The sequence below is a fragment of the Haliotis rubra genome, unplaced genomic scaffold (genome assembly GCF_003918875.1).
Source record: "Haliotis rubra isolate DU_JTF1 unplaced genomic scaffold, ASM391887v1 Scf11, whole genome shotgun sequence".
NCBI lineage: Eukaryota > Metazoa > Mollusca > Gastropoda > Lepetellida > Haliotidae > Haliotis > Haliotis rubra.
In genome coordinates, this window is record NW_025765003.1 from 4,531,765 (window position 1) to 4,553,929 (window position 22,165).

The 22,165-nt window shown below is 38.7% G+C and overlaps 1 protein-coding gene across 1 annotated transcript in view; it reads left to right on the forward strand.

Moving 5' to 3' along the window:
* LOC124285218 (retinoblastoma-like protein 1) overlaps window positions 1-22,165 on the forward strand; it is a 51,244-nt gene that overhangs the window by 10,989 nt on the left and 18,090 nt on the right. Inside the window, 11 exon segments of the mRNA XM_046721415.1 lie at window positions 283-347; window positions 2,765-2,936; window positions 7,565-7,731; window positions 11,634-11,715; window positions 14,479-14,622; window positions 15,152-15,246; window positions 17,053-17,173; window positions 17,429-17,527; window positions 18,553-18,667; window positions 20,688-20,941; window positions 21,705-21,821. Coding sequence (XP_046577371.1) covers window positions 283-347; window positions 2,765-2,936; window positions 7,565-7,731; window positions 11,634-11,715; window positions 14,479-14,622; window positions 15,152-15,246; window positions 17,053-17,173; window positions 17,429-17,527; window positions 18,553-18,667; window positions 20,688-20,941; window positions 21,705-21,821 — 1,431 coding nt within the window.

The window sequence follows — 22,165 nt, forward strand, 5'->3', positions numbered from 1 at the left end:
CAATAGCTTTGATTAGGGAGATCTTTAGATAAAATAAGATAAGTTAAATATTAATTACATAAAATAAGTCACCATTACCATTAGCTTTGAGTGGAGCCAAAACCAAGGGTTAAAGTTCCCATGAAATAGCAGGAATAGTGTTGACTGTTGAACAGCATTTCATTTACCCAATCCAGTATAGGACATAATCTCAACTAAATTTTGTGCTTTCATTATTGTTTGTCACCCTTTCCTTTATTTGAACATAAAGTTTTGAATACATTTATATATTTTCTGTTGCAGATTCTCAAAGGGAAAGTAGAGACTTTGTCAGCGATTTTGGAGACTGGGAACTTTGAAGTCAATAGGTAGGTTCCTCCTTCAGTTTTTTCGTATTTGGTGGATGTGAAACATCTACTAAGGGTTTTATTGTCCCCCGCCGCAATGCGGAACGGGGCTGAATATGTATTCAGCGACATTAAATTGGGGACATGTATGTGCGTCCCGATTCTTGTTAAGCGATATCTCATGAACTGTTGTACCCAATGTCTTCAAATTTGGTGACAGCCTACATTGGGGGATTACACAGACACCAGTCGATTTGGGTGACCTTGACCTTATTTTCAAGGTCATCTTGACCTTATTTTCAAGGTCACCACGACACTTTGACCACTTTTAACTCTTGTTAACGCGATATCTCATGGACTGTTGTACCAAATGTCTTCAAATTTGATGACAGCCTACATTGGGGGATTACGCAGACACCAGTCGATTGGGGTGACCTTGACCTTATTTTCAAGGTCACCACGACACTTTGACCACTTTTCAAACTTTTGTTAACGTGATATCTCATGCACTGTTGTATCCAATGTCTTCAAATTTGGTGACAGCCTACATTGGGGGATTACGCAGACACCAGTCGATTGGGGTGACCTTGACCTTATTTTCAATTTGTCTTTTGTCTACAATGTCAGTGTCCTAAAAGTTGTCAGTGGTTAAAATAAACTTTACAAAAATTACAATTAACTTTCTGAATTTCACGAATTAATGCCCCTCAACTGCACTCATTAGTTATTGTGTACCCGGATAAACTATTGTGCAACAGGATTTTTCTTATCAAAGGTTAGCACTTCTTGATCCACTGTTTCACCCTGTATTCTGTATTTTTGTGCAAACCTCTTTTCGTTTTGCGATTTTCCATGTCACTGGATCTTTAAACCCCCAAATATGTAAATTACTTCCTAAATTGGATTGTTCAGTTACACACTGTGACTTGCTGATTGCATGTGATTTGTCCCCAAGTGCTTGTGCTCTCAGTCACTGTTTAGGGAATGGCAGTGGGGTAGCCTAGTGGTTAAAGTATTTGCTCATCAGGCTGAATACCCAGGTTTTATTCCCCACGTGGGTACAGTGTGTGAAGCCCATTTCTGGTGTCCCCTGCCATGATATTGCTGGAATATTGCTAAAAGCGTCCTCACTCACTGTTTGCACTCACTGTTTATGGGAATACTGTAACAGTGATAACATCAGCTGTCCCGGTGCAGAATATATCCCCAGTGTGGTGTAAGAGCAAACTAACATTAAGGAAGGACAGCCAGTCTAATAAATAATTCAAACAATACCGGGATATTCCTTAGTTCAGGGATAGTGGTACAATTCGTTTATTAGTCTGAAATTGTAAAAAACCCAGAGGGACATGTTGTTTTGTATCAAAGTTTTTTTGATATAGCCCTGTGTGAGATGTGTACTAATCTCTGAATATGTGAGTGCCATGTAGTGTATTGTATTTCTCTAAGGAGGCTGAGTATGAATCAACCTTACCAGCGGGAAGGAAAACACTCGGCCATTGCCTTACTATTTGTGTGTGAAAGTACTGTACACTGTCTGTGCAAAGAGTGTTTACTGCTACACCTACAACTATGATATGTAACCTTTGCTCGACTTCAGGAAACGAGACTTACCTGTACCTGGTGCAACCTTGGTTAATAAACTTGTTGCACTAAACAAAAACAGGTTGCACCTGCTGCTCAGTATACAATTATGTACAATTTTTACATAGATTATTTGGAACACCATTGTAACAAAACCATTCTGAGTCTGATAAAGTTCATTATACTTTATAAAAGTTCATGACATGAACAATTGGTCATTCACTCACTGTTCGTGTAGTCTTCAGTCACTGCAACAAGATATTTCTTTAACATTCAGTTTTCCAGTTGTTCTGTTCTTAGAAGGGCGGTGGGGTAGCCTAGTGGTTAAAGCGTTCGCTCGTCACGCTGAAGACCCGGGTTCGAATACCCACATGGGTACATTGTGTGAAGCTCATTTCTGGTGTCCCCCGCCGTGATATTGCTGGAATATTGCTAAAAGCGGCGTAAAACCAAACTCACTCACTCACTCTGTTCTTAGAAAATCAAACTATGAACATCCTCCATGTTGGTGCAGATGTAAGGTTGCATTTTGCAGTTTTGGGTTGTTTACAATTCTAAGTTTCTAAATATTTAAGTGGAGCCCTGGTAATATATCTACACCTGTACAGACACCAATGTGTGTCAGTCAGCCAGTCAGTCAGTGGAATCCTAGATAAGACACTGGTTACTGTGTTGTAGGTGTTACGTTTCTGACAAAGGAGAGAATATTTCTGCAATCTGATGTGGTAGAATAAAGGGCGTTGGCCCATTTGAACATACACCTAACATTGTAATTGTTGTGTATGGTGGGATCCTGGTCCAGGTTAAACCTTGCATCAACAGTATGAGTTTGTCATGTCTTTTTCTGTTTGCAGCAAGTCAATCAACAATGCCTACGAGGAGTATGTGCTGAGTGTTGGAGATTTTGATGAGCGGATCTTCCTCGGCGAGGAGGCAGAGGAGGAGATTGGTACGCCGGGGAAACCTGGAACAGACTTTGCAGAACAGATGGCGAAGAAGAAGTCCCTGAGGCAGCACGTAGACCAGGTAAAGATAACGCTCCCTCTACATGCCAGGGTGCGATTTTGCTATTCACAACCTGCACTTAAAAATGGCTGGTGCAGGTTATCTTCAGTGACAGGTTGCGCGTGGTGCAGGTTACCTTCAGTGACAGGTTGCACCTGGTGCAGGTAACAATAAATCTTCCTGCAACTTGTAGCTGTCATGATGTGTTTTAATTGGGAAGTAAGTTACTGGAAGTTTCTCTCCACGTGACTTATACAAGCTGAAACATTTGTGTACTCATAAATCAGTTACACAGCAGTTATCATGTAAATGAGATTTATAAATAAAGGTAATGCAAAACTGAAACAGAATCATTCATCATTATCATCATGGGGTCAGGTTCTGTTGAATGTATCTGATACTGAGTACTTGTTATGAAAATTGCTGAACACGTAGTATTTATGCTGCCAGTGACATTATTTTATGGAGGAACCAAAGTTTTGATCTGCAGCCAAACATATAAGCTAGGATACACTTTGTGCAGGTACTGCATAAAAACGAAATCGCACCCTGCATGCATCTCTACACTGTTGGCATCTGATGTACAGGGGCGGTGGGGTAGCCTAATGGTTAAAGCGTTGGCTCGTCACGCCGAAGACCCGGGTTCGAATCCCCACATGGGTACTATGTGTGAAGCCCATTTCTGGTGTACCCCGCCGTGATGTTGCTGGAATATTACTAAAAGCGGTGTAAAACCAAAAGTCAGTCAGTCAGTCAGTCTGATGTACAACACACACATCGAGTGTGCTTTTTTCTATGAGCACAGTACTATCTTCCTGCCAATTGTACAGTGCAATCTTCTCACCATATGTACAGCACAGTCTTGTTGCAGTATTTAAAGTATGCGTTTCAAACCAGTGTGCCTGTCACGCCATATGTCGGATATACTCCACCAGCAATAAGTATAGTCCACTGTTCCTGTCATACATGCAGTAGCATATTCTTACTGTACGTACAGTGTGCCCGTCTTGCCAAACAAGCAGTAGGCTATTCTCTTCAAATGTACAGTATGCTCTTCCCAGTATGTATAGAGTACACTGTTCTTCCTTTAAGTACATAGTGTCCCATTCATACCATCTTGATTAATGTATAGTATGCTCTCTCCTAGTCTCTCCTCATGCTTATGACCATTTCCATGGTGATCACATCATGCCACGTAATTCTAAAAATCATTGATGTGTGGATACCTCATTCCTGGGATTTATTTAAACAGTCATATACAATCATTTCTACTTTTACTTATCGTCATAAGGAATCCTAGCAGTATGATAATAAATCTAATTATATAATGTGTGTTTGGAAAATGTGGGCCTGAAATCAGTCCACCAGTAAAATTTATGTTTTGGTGGCCTAGTTGTCATAGTGTTGGCGTAGGTATGTGTTTGATTTCCAATATTGTTATAATTGTTTTTTAAGACCATTACTATTTTCCTCTTCACATATTTATCTGGACAAGCGTGTGGCAAATGTATGGCAAATGTCAATTAAGTCAGATTAAAAATTCCCTGTTGGTGTTAATATTCATGTATCGTGTCGTCGTTAAAGGTCACGTGCAACCAAACAATCAAACATAATTAAAACACAATTATCACTTATTCATGACATATAATATACATTGCTGATTATGAAAAAAAAACATATAAACAAAATTATAAGCGTACAATCGAAAATCAAAAGTGCAATATTTTGTACTTGGGTTTACTTCCCTAGAAACGAAGCAGCCGGGATACTGGTCAGTGATCGAAGTTGTGTATTAATTATGGTCATTAGCAGACAGGCAGGCAGACACATAGGTGTAAAGAAAACAGACATTGAGTTTTGTCTGTGACAACGGCATATCTATATCACAGTTAGAAATTCTGTCAACGCTAAAAATGAAATTGCTTTTGAGTATTGAACTGAGAAAGTGACTCGGTAAGAAGAACGTGTGGTGAAATAGACAAATGAAATTATATAAACAGTTAAATCGGTAATCTACTGTCATAACATATAAAAAGCTCGCCGCCTGTCAAATATCAACAAAACATTAGAAAATTAGCTCACACCAATGGCTTCACCAAGTATTCACCGCCAGCGAAGGTTTTACGTCTTGAAATGTCGAACGCCTCACTGGTTGACACATAGCTGAGTAGATCAAGATCCTAACAAAGTTCTTTTATGTAATGAGTAGATTATTTACTATTTGAACTCCGATTCCACACGTTTTTTGTCATAGCGTTATTTTTCAACTTTTTAAGTTGAATTTGCATTTTTGATGATTTGTTTCGGTAAGTCCATACCGAAAGGTATCAGAATCTGCAAAGTTGTGTTTTACGTTGCATGTGACCTTTAAGGTAATGTGTGTTTCACTGCAACGGGACCAGTAACTGAGTAAAGGAAGAGGTTTTAATGGTCACATTTATATTATTGCTTTCAATTTAATTTTACTTGTACATACTTGTAGATATATAAAAATAAGAACTTTTAAAAATATCCTAATGTTCAAAAAAATTAAAATCTTTCTCCCAATTTGCCTGCCAGAAGCACTTTATATCCCAGATGAATCCATGGCCCTGCCATGATGTTACCACTGGGGTAAAGCCATTTGCTCACTGACTAAAAATACTTATCTTTCACAGATCATGATTTTTTTAGATTATCAGTGCTTAAATTTGGTGAATTTATCAGCATTAATGTTAAATTTTCATGGATAACAACGTCTTTCACTTTGTAAGTGAAACGTCTCGACACAGGGGTGAAACGGTACAGTACATATTGCGGTACAAGGCCTTCAGTTCGGTCCATTTCGGTTCAGTATATGAGATATGATCATAATACAGAAAATTGACAAGAGCCAAACCTTACATTGTTTAATAAAATGGAAAAAAAATAACCATAGTCTTTTGTTATTTTGAATGAAAAAAAATCATTTTGTGACTAGATAGAAATGACGGTACCAAAAAGGAAAAATACTGAATTTTTGGATTGCATTGAGGTATACTGAACTACCTACTCGATACAGGTTCTTGTACCCTTTGTTTATCAGCAGTGGAGAGACAGATTGGGCATGCTTGACCACCTGCCTGACCTCCTTTGTCCAGCTCAATGATCCAGATGACCGATCATACATTCTATACCTACTGCAGTGAAAGCAGCTGAATGAGAGTGTCAGTTCACGTAGATTAGGATGGTGATAGCTTGGTCAATGTGTTCTCATCTAGAATGCTGTTTCATGTCATGTTGAGGAATGTCTATTTAACAGCATAATCCTCTGATATTCAGGCTAATGTATTTGGTTTCATTCCTTCACTTGACCTGAATATTTTATGACTTTTACTCTCAGTGATTGGGGATGATCAGAGATATTGTATTTAACATGTTTTCAAAGGTTTAAGATCACTCACCACATTTTTGGGAGTCATATTCTAAATTTCTGAAATGTGATATTGTTATGTGTGAAATAATCACAGGTGATGGGTAGGTGTGTCATTATGCAGTGATCTAAGACAGTGGAGTTTTGCATTCAGTTATCTTTGGTTATCCTGTCATGTAAATATTTGTTAAGGAATTGAAATATATTTTTAAGAAATATTTGAAAGTACCTGTATGTAAACAAAAATCAACAACATCAAAACAATCCGTTTTATTCTAGTATCTTGTCATGTTGAAACTTGTTTGTTTACAATTACATTCATGAGTGGGGGAGTCGGTTGATCTGTGGTTCACTCATGAAGCTGAAAGCCAGTCTTCTGTCCCCTAGAGGGAGTGATGTGTCTTTTTTTAATTTTTTGTTCTTTTAAAAAAACTAACCATTAAGACAACACTATGCATGCTATGTTTACATGTAAACTGGTATCAGGTATTAAAAAAAGAGTATTCTGTCAAAGTGACGGTACAATGTCCCCACCATGGTGAGTGAGTGAGTATGGTTTTACGCTGCTTTTAGCAATATTCCAGCAATACCACAGCGGGGCACACCAGAAATGGGCTTCACACATTGTACCCATGTGGGGAATAGAACCTGTGTCTTCAGCATGACGAGCGAACGCTTTAAACATAAGACTACCCCACCGCCCCACACTGTGATGAGGCTGGAATATTATTATAAACCGTGTAAAATTGTACTAACTCACTCAGTACTAATCTGCAAGTTCGAATGTTTACTTATTTTTAGTTCACCTCCATTGAATAAATGTTACAATTTGGGTAGAACAAACTAAAAATCCCATGGTCCAGGCTGTTTAACAGACTGGCTTATAAGGCCATCATACATTATTCATTGTAGTTTCAACTCTGTACAGTATGTATAATGACTGAAGAGGGTTTGTTAGGTTTCTGGTATAATGACTTTAGATATATATAGTGATTGCCTGCTGACAATTTGCCAGACAATCATTGGCAGGATTGATTGTTTATAATCAGCTATTCAGTTTCACATTTGCCTTGAGCTGTAGGATTGATGCATCATTGATTGATGACCTATTGTCCTGTCTGTCAATATATCTTTAACTCACGTTAATAATAAATATTTCTGGAAACCATACAATATTGTTTAATGAGTGTTGGAGATTGATTTGTGTTGTCCTGTAACTGTTCCGTGAAGAATTTGAACGTTTCTTGTTTTTCGGTAGACACGAAGCCTGGCACCATCTACCCCACTGACTGGGAGATATTACCTAAAGGACAAGGACCCAAGTGTCACACCAGTTTCCACGGCAACACAGAGTGTTAGCCGGCTACAAGCTCTCCTGTCAGGAAGGAGGACTTCTCCCAGTGATGCTCTCTTGGAAATATTTGGGTAAGCACTATGAATAATATGTCAACTTTTTAAACCCCAAGCAGACTACGGTGTTTCTGTTTTCAGGAGAATTGCAATGTAAAGGTTATTGTTTGAAAATACCCTTCCATTAACTTTAGCCAAATAGTCCTGAAGGATTTTCTGGCGCAGTTGTCATGTTTTTGTTTGTTTGTTGTTTATTGCGGTCTATAAATAATCGAGGACCTGACAATCCAGTGATCAACAGCATGAGCATAGATCTGTGCAATTGGGAACCAATGACATGTGTCAACCAAGTCAGCGAGCCTGACCACCCGATCCCATTAGTCGCCTCTTACGACAAGCATGGGTTGCTGAACTCCAATTCTAATTTGGATCTTCACAGATGCGTTGTTACAGTAGTCATGATTTTTGTATGTTTCTTTGATGATCCTATCACATTACATGTCAGTGGCAAATTAATCAAATGTCAAGGTCATCTTTTACAGATTTCTAGTAGCTGTATTTTTGGGATTATAGATATTTTGCTCAAAACCTTTAGACTTTGATGTTTTTCCAGATTTTTGTGTTTTCGTGTTATGCTCAATAATAAATAGGAATTTAGGAATTGTTGAAAAATAATCTATCTATCATACCCAGTGTTTCCGGTGAGTTTCGAATTTACCAGTCCATGGGACTGGTAAGCCTCAAATATACCAGTCCCTTAATATTTTCACCAGTCCACTTCTTTTCCATGTTAAATAAAGATAACAACAAGAATGTGTGTGTGTGTGTGTGTGTTTCATTTTTAATAACAACAAACGTATCAAACTCATTCGAACATGCAATGTGAAATGACGTCACATGTTACTAGTAAACCGCAAGTTTGTTTGGCAGTACTTGTACAGTTATCAACTGTTAATTACACTTATCTTTTCTTGGTTTTACGGAATAGTTCGGATGCTCTCGTGAAGTCGAAACGGTCATTAGCATGCATGTTGAGAATCATTAGATTGTTCATAATGATGCTGCGCAAGACGGTTTCTGCTTGCAGTGTGGATTCTATTTTGCAAGCTAAATCCCTCTCGGCAGGCACGCTACTCACCGGCATTGTGGAGCTAATTTCAGCGAGAGTACTGAAGTCTGGGAAGATGTCAGCATACTGTAAACGTACTTATTTTCGCGTGGTGCAATTTTCGCGGAATTGACAGTTTAGACTACATCAGCGGTCAATTATTCGCTAATCAGTAATTGCCGGAACTGCCAGCTGTCTCTTTGGCCACCACTAATAGCAGTGAAAACAAACAGAGCGGCTTAACCTGTCAGGTGGCGTTTATTACTTACTCACAGGAAATCCCTATCTGTGCGATATACTAGTACACAGTAACCCGTTTACTCCGGAAGAGATGAAAAACACATCAGTATTTTCCGAATTCTGACAATCTGACTAATTAACTTATCCTGTATATGAAGCTCTTTGTGATTTCAAACAAGCCGGGTTGTTGTGAATGAGATGATTGAGTGTTAGTGACTATTAGCTTCATGATGATACGCTTGTATCTAAATGAATAAATAAAATACTGCTGTATTATTTCTTTCCGAGCCGCTTCATGGTAATCTGTTTTGCATGAAACCATCTGTCGCTAATTCGGCGATGGGATTTGGCTCATTATTTAATTATGTTTTGGGAAATCCATTACAGCGACAGTTAAGTTTGATTCTTTATGCTACTATTAGTCGCCATTTTAAGATTCCCCGATTTCTGTCTTCAAACTTGATGTGTTATGGTAACAACTCAGGGCGTGGCTAGACTGAATGAATGACAGGTTTATTCGCGGTGTATAAATTTCGCGGCTTAAAATGTTTTTTAAAAGCGAAAAATACAACCTGCGCGAAATATACTACGCTTTTCAGTATTCAGTTATAAGAACTCTTAAAATCATCATCAACACCGTGAGCCATACACTATGAATGGTCTCTTAATATGTCCATTCCCATCGTAAAGTTTTCTTACTATTGGCCCCGATAGAGTATTGAAATCTGATGCATTATAACCTCATCGCCAAAATGCCTCTCATCTGGATCGAGGCTAAGCGAGACGTCCAGCCAATGACAATAATCGCTTGGGACTGTTACTAAAAATAGACACGGAATTCCTTACACGTATCGCATGTGGTGCAGATCGAATTTACATGGAAGTTTCCTTTATCTAACAGTTGCTGGTAATTTGTATTGCCAATTTGGAGGAAATGATTTAACCGGGTGTATTTATTGCCGGTCCCCAGGACTTGTTTGCCATAAATATGCCGGTCCTTTGATTTTTTTACTGGTAAAATACCGGCATATGCCGGTAAACGGAAACACTGATACCCCGACCCTAGACAGGTTATGGGAGGTTATATAATTGTACCAAGGAATTCTGTCCATCCATCTGAAGACATTTTTGTTCAACCATTAACATGAATTTGGGAAACAGGAGCTTTGTCCAAAGTAGATGTGTGGTGCAAATTCTGATTCTGATTGTCTCAATTTTTAAAGAGTAGTGTCAATTTACATCTTTGAACTGAAACTGAAAAACATGGAAATGTTTGTTCAACCAATAATTTGAATGGATTGTTTTCAAATTAAGGGATCACCCTCCATATCTACAGATGTCCAGTGCAAATTTTTATTGTAATAGTTTTAATTTATCACGAATTATCACAAATAAGATCTCTTGAACTTGCGAACATGTACCATGTCAAATTTGTTCAACCAATTACTTTACAGTCATTATTAATGGATTGTTTTTAGATTTGGGTCATGTCTTCTTTGTTTACAGGAAAGGTGTTGTGCAAAGTTTGATACAAGTGTATTTTTGTCAAAAAATGGTCATTATTATTAGATTTGGAACTCTGAATAATTCCCACAGCGTTGGTCACGTGATTTGATACGGTTTTGATGGATTGTTCTCAAATTTGGGGAACAGCTTCCATGTCTCCGGGACAGGTGTCCAAATGATCATCTTGTCATAAATTGTTTTCCGATTAGTTGAGCATTCTCTATAAATGTGTGAATTATGCAATATTGTGCATTTTTTTTGATTTAGTATCTGTGTGTTGTGAAATAGTGTCACAGTTCACGTATTAGTTGATACCTTTGAGCAACCAGTACATGACCCACAAAAAGGCAAAAAAGTCTTTATATATTATTTAGAAGGCTGACCTTTTCAATAAGATTTCCATAAGATTGGATTTCAATGGCTATAGCATGAAACAGAGCAACAAAACCGAGATAAAATACAAAACTTGAGAATAAGAAAATGGAATGTGTCATGCATAGTATGTGCATCAACGAGTCTGAAACTCTGTTTGAACACAAAAAGTAGGTAACTTAGATGATATGTGATTGTGGGGATATTCAGTGGCTATAACACTAAGAAATAAATGAGTGAGTGAGTTTAGTTTTACGCCGCACTCAGCAATATTGCAGCTATATGGCGGCAGTCTGTAGATAATCAAATCTGGACCAGACAATCCAGTGATCAACAGCATGAGCATTGATCTGCGCAATTGGGTACCGATGACATGTATCAACCAAGTCAGCGAGCCTGACCACCCGATCCCGTTAATCGCCTCTTACGACAAGCATGGGTTACTGAAGATCAATATTCTAACCCGGACCTTTACGGGTGAAGAAATGAATGAATGCCAACCTAAGGCAATGTTCTTCAGACTGGCACAAATACTGAGAGACTGGGATTCTAACTGGTGCCAGTCCTTGGAATTGGTATTCTCAAAATCTGGGGAGAACACTCATGTGACCAGAATGTGAAGGGTATATATCTAAACTGTCATATAATATGATCAGTGAAATGCAGTTAGTATTTAGAAGGTAATTATTTGATGTATGTGTGAGATGTTAACACTGTTACCATGGTAACCTTTTTCACTAATTGTTTTCAGAGAGTGCAGCAAAGACCCTATAGAAGAGATTGTTTCTCGAGTTCAGGAAATGGGCTAGGTCTTCTGTACACATTACGTTCAAGTGAGTGTCCACCATAGAGTGAAAAACTTATATAGTAATTAATTGTTTGATAGGCATTCTAGCAGTAGGTGAGTCAAAAATGAGACATACAAGTTTATGGATGACAACTTCTTATCTATTGCCAGACGTGATGTTGCTGGAATATTGCTAAAAGCGGCGTAAAACCAAACTCAGTCAGTCAGTCAGTCTTACCTATTGCAAAGAGCGACGTTTTGATGTAGATTCTTACATCGTTATCAAGCTAAACTTTAAAGCTCGTACACTTTTAGCTTGATAACGATGTAAGAGTCTACATCGAAACGTCGCTCTATGCAATAGACAGGAAGTTGTCATCCATAAAGTTGTACTTCTCATTTTTAACTTTATAGTCATATGATAAAAAAGTCGCCAAACACAAATTAGGTCACACAGTCATGGAACTACAATTGCAATACAATAGTCAGAGATGATTGATTGTTTATTTCAGTCATGTTGTGGGATTTAATGTTTTTAGTTATGTTTCCATCTTCTATATTGTCCAAAAGAGTTGTCATAAAATTTCATGTTCTTTTTCCATTTTCATGATCTTTGTCAGTCAGTCTTGTAAGCCAAATCCAGATATATATAAGACTGGAAAACTAATGAATTCTGCTTCGTCTGTGTATGGCTTTATGCTTGCAAGGACTGTTTATGGTTGAATGCACACTTAGCTGTTTGGCTAAGTGTAATTGATACTTCATTGACACTCCTGGCTATTGATAAACAAAACAACCTGACCTACTTTACCACTGCAGCCGTTTCATTGTGTCTGCTTGCTGGTCAAATGGACTCTTGCTCTTGAAGCTTTGCGTGTTCTGCATGATTTATTTTTGTCTATACTTGCTTAGTCAGCTAAACACAATTGTGATTGCTAAGCCAGCAAAAATCCAACATTTTTAACAGTGTGTCAAATTAAGCTTGAAAGTCATGTTATTTGTCAGAGCTAATGGTTAAGACTTAAGTTAAAAATTTAAGACATCTTTAGATTCAAGTTTCAAGGATCCCCTTAATTTTTAAAATGGGTTTAACTGGAAGTAACCTGAGGTGTATCACTATCATTCCCTTCAGCAGGGTGGGGAGGAGGAAGGGGAGTATTATTGAGGCAGTTGAACATTTGGTGTTTTTTTTAAAAAGTACAAGTCAGCAATATTTCCATTAAACTGCTTGTGGAAGTGGTGATAAGTTTCTGATAGTCTGGATGTTATTCACTTGTCTTAGATGAATGGTCTACTTGTTGAAATGATTCCCATGTATCTATTTGTCGTTTAATTGTATCTGTTTTTTAAAAAGCATGTACAAAGATTTGAAGAAAACAACCATCCTAGTATCAACTTATACGAGCGTTTGTGTTATCAATGTAAATATGCAAATGAGATAGGAACTACTTTCAAGCTCAATTGCCCCATTCAGCCACACTCCAGCAGAGCAATGACTTAACATAACATCACTGCCACAGGCTAATTTGCATATCATGTGACCGTGACTTTTATCTTGTTTGTAATCAAGTGCGCATATTCATAAGAAGAAGAGACTGGACTCACGAAAGCTTTTCGGCGCTCTCTTCATAATGTTTTACATTGTTACATATATATTCTTCCCAGTGGTTTCTCTGTAAGATTTCAAACATGGCTGAAGATTCATTTGCCACTGTATACTCAAAACATACTTCCATATGGGTTCTGATGCTGCTTCATTTGATTGAAATGACGTCTTAAAAATCTTTCTTTTTAAAAATGGAATTATTTGATTAAAAAGATTGTCACACTCTTCTCTTTCCATATTGTAAATATCAGAAAAGAAGGTTTAGGTGAGATGGTTTTTCTGTTCTTGTGGAACATAACACAAAAAGCTTTCACTGTATCTCAGGATCAGGAGAAGTTCTTATATTCATGATACTGAAACGAAAAGCTCACTTAACTATCCACAGATCAATAAGCAACCAGCTTTGTCTGATCGAGATATAGAATTAGCTGAGATTATCAAATTATGTTAGTTGAACCATCTGGTAGATAGAATGACTTGTTATCTGGAGCATATGGAACGTAGGCAGTTTCAAGCAAATTTTCTCAAATATGACAGGGCTCGATTTAGTGCTTTGTTACTTGCACTGGTGCAACCCAATATTACAAAGTGCAACCTAGTTATTAGTCTAACTTGCACCAGGTGCAAGTCAATTTTTGAGTGGGTAAACTTCTGAATAAAACATCTAAATAATTCAATAGCATATTTCTTTCATTGCATATTGCAATAAAAGCAGTGCAAATGGAATTTAGCTGGTGCAACTATGGGTTTTTTTAGGTTGCACCTGGTGCAAGTAAGTTTATATCTTTTAAATCGAGCCCTGATAGGGTAGCAGTCTGCAGTGTTCACGAATAGTGTCTGACCCTCTGACAAATCCGGCAGATTTGCCAACGGTCCGATAGAAGTCTACAACCCACTGGCCCCAGTGTCCGACTGTATATTTCACAATGACTTTGACTAAGTTGTTATATCTGACATGTGACACTTGTTTGCTGTTTATATATCTTGTGTTGTTATTATATATGTTAATAATTTCAGTGACAGTTATAAGAAATGTTAAATCTGAAATGTATGTTTAATTTTATTCTATGGGTCCTGTGAATTTTCAATGGGTCAGACAGACATCTGAAACTTGCAGGACCCAATGTCCTGTTACTTTGAAACACCAAGTCTGCGATCTATAATGGCATATTTTGAGCCGAGCTTGACTCCATTTCCTTGCAGCCTTCAGAGGATCATCCTGGAGCCCACATAGATTTTGCCCGCCGTCGCCTTCAGCTGGGGGAGAGCCTCTACTATAAGATGTTGGAGAACATTGTGCAGGGAGAAAAGAAACGGATTGGCAAGGACCAGAAGTCAAATCCAGCAGTAAGTTCATTGCCCTGTATTCAGGATTGTTCTATAGCCCACCAGTTGTGAGTAGAGTAACTTCCAGTCTCACTGACCTTGGCTCAAAGACTTTGTGTGTGCTCATACTGTTGACCATTAGTTCACAGGTCATTATTTGCAGTTCACCTTGTTAAGTGTAATGTTTCTGGCAGTTGACACTTTCAATCATTATATCACTTCACTACTGATTGATGATTTTGTGGCACAGGGGGCCTAGTTCTAAGGTGCAGCAAGTTGTCTCCCTTGGGTATGTCAGGATACTGTTGTCAAGTTGGTGAATGTCTAAGAGCTGCAATGTTTTCTAACTGAAATACAAAGCAGCCTATCACTCATGTTTCAAGTTGAGTTGTTAAAGGAAATCATGATTCTCTTGATGCTTCATGAAATATATTTAACTCAAATGTACCAAACTATCAGACTTTTATTCAAATTTATTTTCAAGCAGTGAATAAACTGCAGATTGATACATGTGCATGAAGTTTATATCAAGGGTACTGGACTGTTGCAGACATCTGTGCAAGGTTTACTGGAGCACTCCATGTTCCATCGGTCACTGTTGGCCTGCTGTTTGGAGATAGTCATCTTTTCGTACAACTCACAAAGGTCAGTTTTTAATACTCCCATCATGTCATAGATGACCTCCTTGATGTACTAAATAGAACCTCTGTTTGAGAATGAGAGGTCGGTGGTTCCATCCACGAGTGCATCTCACCAGAAGATATTAAAGGATGGTACTTGTTTTTACCCTGCCTGGTGCCTGCAATAAGGGAATAAAACCAGTTATCCAGACTTTCCTGTACTGAGCCTAATCACCTAAACTTCCTGTCAGTCAGTTAAACTCAATCCTTTCGTAATCTTTCTCAATAACTAATGTGCCAATCATTAGTCAAAATTCCAGTATTGTGCAAACATCAGGGTTTCAGATTGTCATCGGCCTTCGGCCATAGTCCGATAACATTTTCAAATGACTGACTACTTTCTTATTAATTAGGACACTCGGTCCGATCGATAATTTCGATGTTATTTTCACATATTGGACCTAATAAATTACGAACATTATCATTTACAAATTCATCAAAAAACTAACCACGAAATCTTGATCATGTTTCTGCGGCGTGTATGTATTTACGCATCCATTTTTATTACAATAACCTGCCAAATGTTCATGTAATGGATTGCGCGATTGGCTGATATTTTAAGCATTGGACAATCAGAAATGTAACAATGTTTCGAGGAAATCATTAAATAAATTGAATAAACTAATGAATAAAATCAACAATAGCATTCATAAAAGTTGTCAAACGTACATATAAAATTACTATTTCCATCTTTTTGTGCGATCATGCAAGTCAAGACACTGACAAGTGACATCTCGGCTGTCGCCGCCTCAATCTTCACGCTTGGACACGATGTTTAATGCGAAAATATATGCATGAAGCATTTTTGTCACAGGTCATAACCTAGCACGATACGTCCAATAAGTTCCATAATTTACATATAGATAGCGATTTCTTGCTTAATATGTTCCCGAATAGCATTATTTTACCCAAAACTTTCGTCTAAATCTAAAAGTTTTCGTTTACGAGGACGGTATCCATTGCCGTAATATGATTGGCTGCCTTATGTCACGTGTCTGATTTTGACCAATCACGACCCTTATAGCAGACTGTGGCGAAAAAGCGTCATTAGAAACCATCCTTTATCCAATAAAATCGCTTCTTATAGCTGTGAAAATACTCTCAGCAAGGGTATAGTGATATTGTTGATGTTCAGAGCTTTCGAACGATAGAATCTACCCGCCATCAAACGATTCGCCTCGCATGTTATTCATACGAAGCTTCGAAAACGGAGGTATTTTTCCGTTGTTGTGTCATGTTACCGAGCGGAAAGCCACTGATATCGGGAAATATGCGACCATACATATTATTCAAGAAATCTTTATATAATAATTTTCTGATTACGTGAAAATGAAAATATAAAAGAAAAAGGCACGGGGATGTTATGACATGTCACAAATGGAAAAAAATCGCTATAGTTTTTGCTTCTTTTGTGATATTTCTGGACATTATAAATGCTTGCATTTTCAAAAAATCAATTTATTTAAGTTGTAGTTGTATTATTTGAAAAATATTAGAAAAATAAATTTCATATTTATCAACAGTGGGATTAGATCTTTTAATTTTGCTGTATATCTAGAATCCAAGTTGCAACATTAAATGTCATTAACAATTTAGTTATATGATGGCATTGGGATTTAAAAAATGTCAAAAAGAGCTTTAGGTCAATGGCCTATCGCCAGACACCCTCTCAGGACATTTGTCCTACTGATTTTTATAGGCTTCAAAATCACTGAACATGAGTAGATGCATAGCAAGCTACTTAATAATTTCATTGTCATTTTATTAATAGAACATTTCCTTGGATTGTGGATGTGTTTGAGATGAGCTCCTATCACCTGTATAAAGTCATCGAGATTTGTATCAGGGCCGAGGAAGGACTTTCACGGGACGTCGTGAAGCACCTTAACCATGTATGTCCAGCTCTCCATGCTAAAGCATTACTTCTTTTTGCACCTTTTCAAAAAAGGTGTTCACTCTGGTACACAGTGCCATTCTTGACATGGAGTGATAATAAAAAAATAATAATCAAGCAAATTTCACAGTCATAGTCTCGGCAGAATTGCTGTCATAGAAAGTACTTGTGATGACAATGATAAGTTTGAATTCACTTTACAAAAAGTTATGTGGCAAGAAGCTGCAGGAACTAATTGACCTGCATACTTCAGATCGAGGAGACGATACTGGAGTCCCTGGCATGGAAACGAGACTCCCCTTTGTGGGACGCTATCCAGGAGCATAGTGAGGACATCCCTATGTGTGAGGAGGTGAGACCAGTCACAGTTGATACAACCACTACACCATGCAGCACCACAAAACCACACCACACCACACCACCACACACCACACCACTACGCTACACACACACCACACCACACACCACACCACACCACACCACACCACACCACACCACCACACACCACGCCACCACACCACACCACTCCACACCACACTCCATTCCACACACCACTCCATTCCCACACCACACCACACCACACACCACCACCTCTCCACACCACACCACACCACACACCATACCACACACCATACCACACCACACCACTCGAAACATCCATTAGTGTCCTTTGGTGTTCACATCATGGCACTTTATCCATCATTTGATATTCTTTTTCATGTTTTGATTTTGATTAAGACTTTCACTAACCACATTTGGTCTAGTTTGGCTGTAAGTTTAACATCTCTTGAACTAGACATTGGTATGAATGATCCCAGCTTTTGCATGGCCGATATCCTCTCTTCATATCTCAGGAGAAACCCGTGTAGGTCCGGGTTAGAAGATTGATCTTCAGCAACCCATGCTTGTCGTATGAGGCGACTAACTGGATCAGGTGGTCGGAGTTGCTGACTTGGTTGACACGTCATCGGTTCCCAATTGCGCGGATCGATGCTGATGCTGTTGATCACTGGATTGTCTGGTCCAGACTCGATTATTTACAGACCATATAGCTGGAATATTGCATATAAAGCTGGAATATCTCAGGAGAGCTATAGACCCGTGAGTAAAACTAAACGTGGTGTAGTGGTTCACAAAAGCGTTGAAATATGGTACTTGTTGGTGTCTGGCTGGCCATATCCCAGGAGAGCTACCAGAGTCCTAGTGCCGCCTTTATTTTTCTTGAGCAAAAACTAGGCAGATGCTAGCATTCTGTTCTTATCAGAAAGTTCAATGTTGTGACAATGCAGCAATGATTGGATGGTCTTTTAAATATGCTGTTCTGTTTAGGAGTCTGTTGTTTGTGTGGAACTGAACTTGATCGGAATATTTTTCAAGGTAACGCCTGCGAATCAGATTGACAACAACAGCAACATAACGTCCTCCCCGCTTACACATCCCCGAGTGAAATCTCTTGTTGGAGAAGGTAGAAACACACAGAGAACAGTCAAAGGTAGGCAATGTGGGTGGTTTGCCATTAGGACTTGGCAAAAACATTATTAAAAGGCCTCATCCGATCAGGCAAATTCAGTAATTTGTTCTTTGTTTTACAGTCATCCGCAATTTTACACAGCCTATCCATGACAGATGATCGTCTGAAAATAACCCCACAATATTAAGTTTTCGATGAAAATAATATTAAGTTTTCAGCTGAAAATAGATTTTCTTGTTGCCATCCCTGGTTTTATAGGTGAATTTGTTTTGAAAAGTTAACAATTATAACATATATTATATCATGAGTGATTTATCTGTATGGCCATAAGTCTGTGGAGAATGTCAGTAAAAAATTCTCAAATTGATTGAAATGTTCCTGTGAGTTAATATGGTGTCTTGGTTGGGGTTGCTTGATTTATTGAAATGAGGATTAATAATGAAAAAGAGCTTCAATTTAAGCTTAGTTTTGCATTATTGAATATACAGGCATCCCTCACTATAACGCAGGTCTTGGGATCCATGGATGACCCCCCGCGTTATTAGACACCTGCGTTATAGTAACGATTACATAACGCGGAACAAAGGCCAAGTAAAATCGTATTTTCCATGGACATAACAAAACTGCTATTTCGTGTATTGTGCCCAGTCAAAACTATATCATATTGTTGGAGGTGGAAAAAACCAAAACTTTGTAAATGAAAATAGATGTATGTACATGAAACTTGCAATCAAACATCACAAGACATGATAATTCAATTGTTGTTCTTGTCATGCTACCTGTTATTCAACTAAGCCGGAAATAGCAATCAGCTATCAATAGTTTGGTCCCCCAATGTACCGGTGATTCAGTTAAAAACGATCCGAAAATATAACATCAAAGAATTTCTATTCCATTATCAGAATTATTTATATGCCAAGCAGTTATTCTAACAGATCTTATATATTGCTATCGTATAAGTATAATGCATGTTTTCTACGAACATATTTAACATAATAATTAGCATTGCTAAGCACTTTGGGTTACCTGGCTGGATACATTTTAGTAGGAGACAGTTTGACAAGTCACCTCTGACTTCCCGCGGTACGTGCCACTTTGATTGTAAAAACAAAATGTTGACAATTAATTGTCAAATATGACTTCAATGAGTCAATGCCGTGGGTCTTGGGGTCAATGGATGACAAGGCTGTAATCTGTTCGTGATTGCTGAGAAAAATGTGAAATTGGTGCTATCGCGGTAGGCGCAAAAAACGGACCCTCACGAATGTGGTAAGCGGGCGTTGTATGGAATGAGGTAATGCCATTTCACTCACGGTTTCTCCGTTGTTATTGTAAACAGTTTTAATGAATGAAAATGGGTTTGAATTTAATCAAATAAAATGTGTTTTCTGACATCTTACATTCTCAAATGGCGGTGTGTTGCATCATAGCAAACATTGTAAATACTCGGCTGATGATCGACATGTCTTTATGATAAAGTTATTACGATGTTTCGCTCTTCATCTATTATTATTGGGGAAAAAACCTGCATGTTTTAAGCATCTGAAAAAACCATGGATATGTACGATAAACACTGTTAATTGCAATCCGCACCGAATTTCACTAGTTTACAATGTGATTAACCAGAGCTCAAGAGCGGATTTGTTGATGTGCTATTTTCGATGACGTGAATATGTGTGATCACTGGGCAACTTCTTTTATGGGAGCCACAGATTACCCCGCGGTTTTACCGAATCCGCGGTATCTCGAATAGCGTTTATGCGAGGGATGACTGTATTACTAATTTATGTATACTATAAAAGACCTGAATTTAAGAAAGTGGTCACCTACATCCCAATATTTTGTTGCGAAGTGGTCTTTGGGTGGAATGTTAGGTTAACCTTGACTGTGATTGATTTAATGTATTTTATCTATTTCAACCTCTCTCATCTTGTCGAACAAGAAACTCCATTAAAAACACAGGAAAGTGGCGATGTCTGATGATGCTTTTGAAAACCTCTGTATTCCTGACTTAGTTAAAAACATGTAGGCGTCTGTTCAGTTGTAGACCCCCTCCAGTCACCTCCAGGTCCGTCAGCTGTCGACCGTTTCTCATCACCCCAACCCGGCAGTGTCAAACGCCAGCTGTTCGGGCCAGCTGCCCAGCAGCTCTCAACACACGCAGCAACACACACGGAGTTGGTGAAGCAGCTCAACAGCGGCGTTTCGGAAACCGTGGTGGCCACGACGCAGACCGACTCCAACACCCTGTCTACAGGGCAGACCCTGATAGCTGTCACCAGTGATGGAAGACAGGTCAGTGGTCACCATGGTGACAACAATAGGATAGAGGTAGCACTCCATGGTACTGGCAAACAAGGATAAGTTGAGCACCGACCTGACAATTGACCCGTATTAGCATGTATGAGTGCCGCCCACTGGCGCTTGCCATTATGGGCGAAGGGGCCCCAGGTTGTCCGCGATCAAGTGTAGTGCTACACCAACCACGTGAGAGTCTTATGATAAAGGCATATGCAGCTACGAGCGGATTCAAATTCATCATAATGCACTATACCTGCACTAGTCTACATCTGCTCTCCCTTTCACAAACCAAATGGGTTTGCACATTGCTGTCTGACACTGGAGCTGGCAGGTAGTAGACTTCATCGGACTGTCCGCAAATCTGACAGATAGGTCTGACTCCATTAATGAATGAGATTCACCGTGCATCATAATATAAGAACTATTTTAAGATCATAGAAAATTTCAAATTTTTGTGGCTGGTATATAAACTGTTCTGATGTCAATGCTATTTGTTCAAGAGCAGGAGCAGTTAGTTAGCTGAATGGTTAGTGTGTGTGCATGTCATGCTGAAAAGCCATTCATTTCCCCACATGGATGCCCTGTGTGGAGCCTATTTCAGATGTCCCTTGCTATAACATTGCCTAATATTTGTATAAAACCATACTCTCTATTTAAGAGAAGATCTCAAAATGGCTGAAATACTGCCAATTGATCAAGAGAGAGTGTTACTAAAACATTTATCAGCTACAACAGATGCTCGTGCTTTTTGTTGCAGGTACTAATCCCGGTGCAGACCCTGGTGTCAACCAGTCCTGGCAAACAGATCCCTCCCTTCCCCAGCAAGTCCAACAAACCCAAGAAGACTGGCTCTCTACCGCTGTTCTTTAGAAAGGTGTGCTTCATCATAGTTGTCTGGGTTCATGGCCAAATCTCATTGTCTGTAAATAGAGCAAAACTTCATTGATTGCATGTTGTCTCAGGTGGATCGAGTTTCTCCCCAGATGGCGCAAAGTCAGTGATATGATACGGGCTGTGTTACGCCAAAACAAATTTTTAAAGATGTTGTTACCTTGAGGGGATAAAACAATTACTGGTATGGTAAAACAGCAACAAGGTATCTTTGTGTATTTGCACTATAAAAGCGGCACTGTACAAATTTTTATAGGCAGTCATGCATGCACAATTGAGATTCCTCTGTCGTCAGGTGCTTGTCGTATGAAGTGACAGATTGATCTG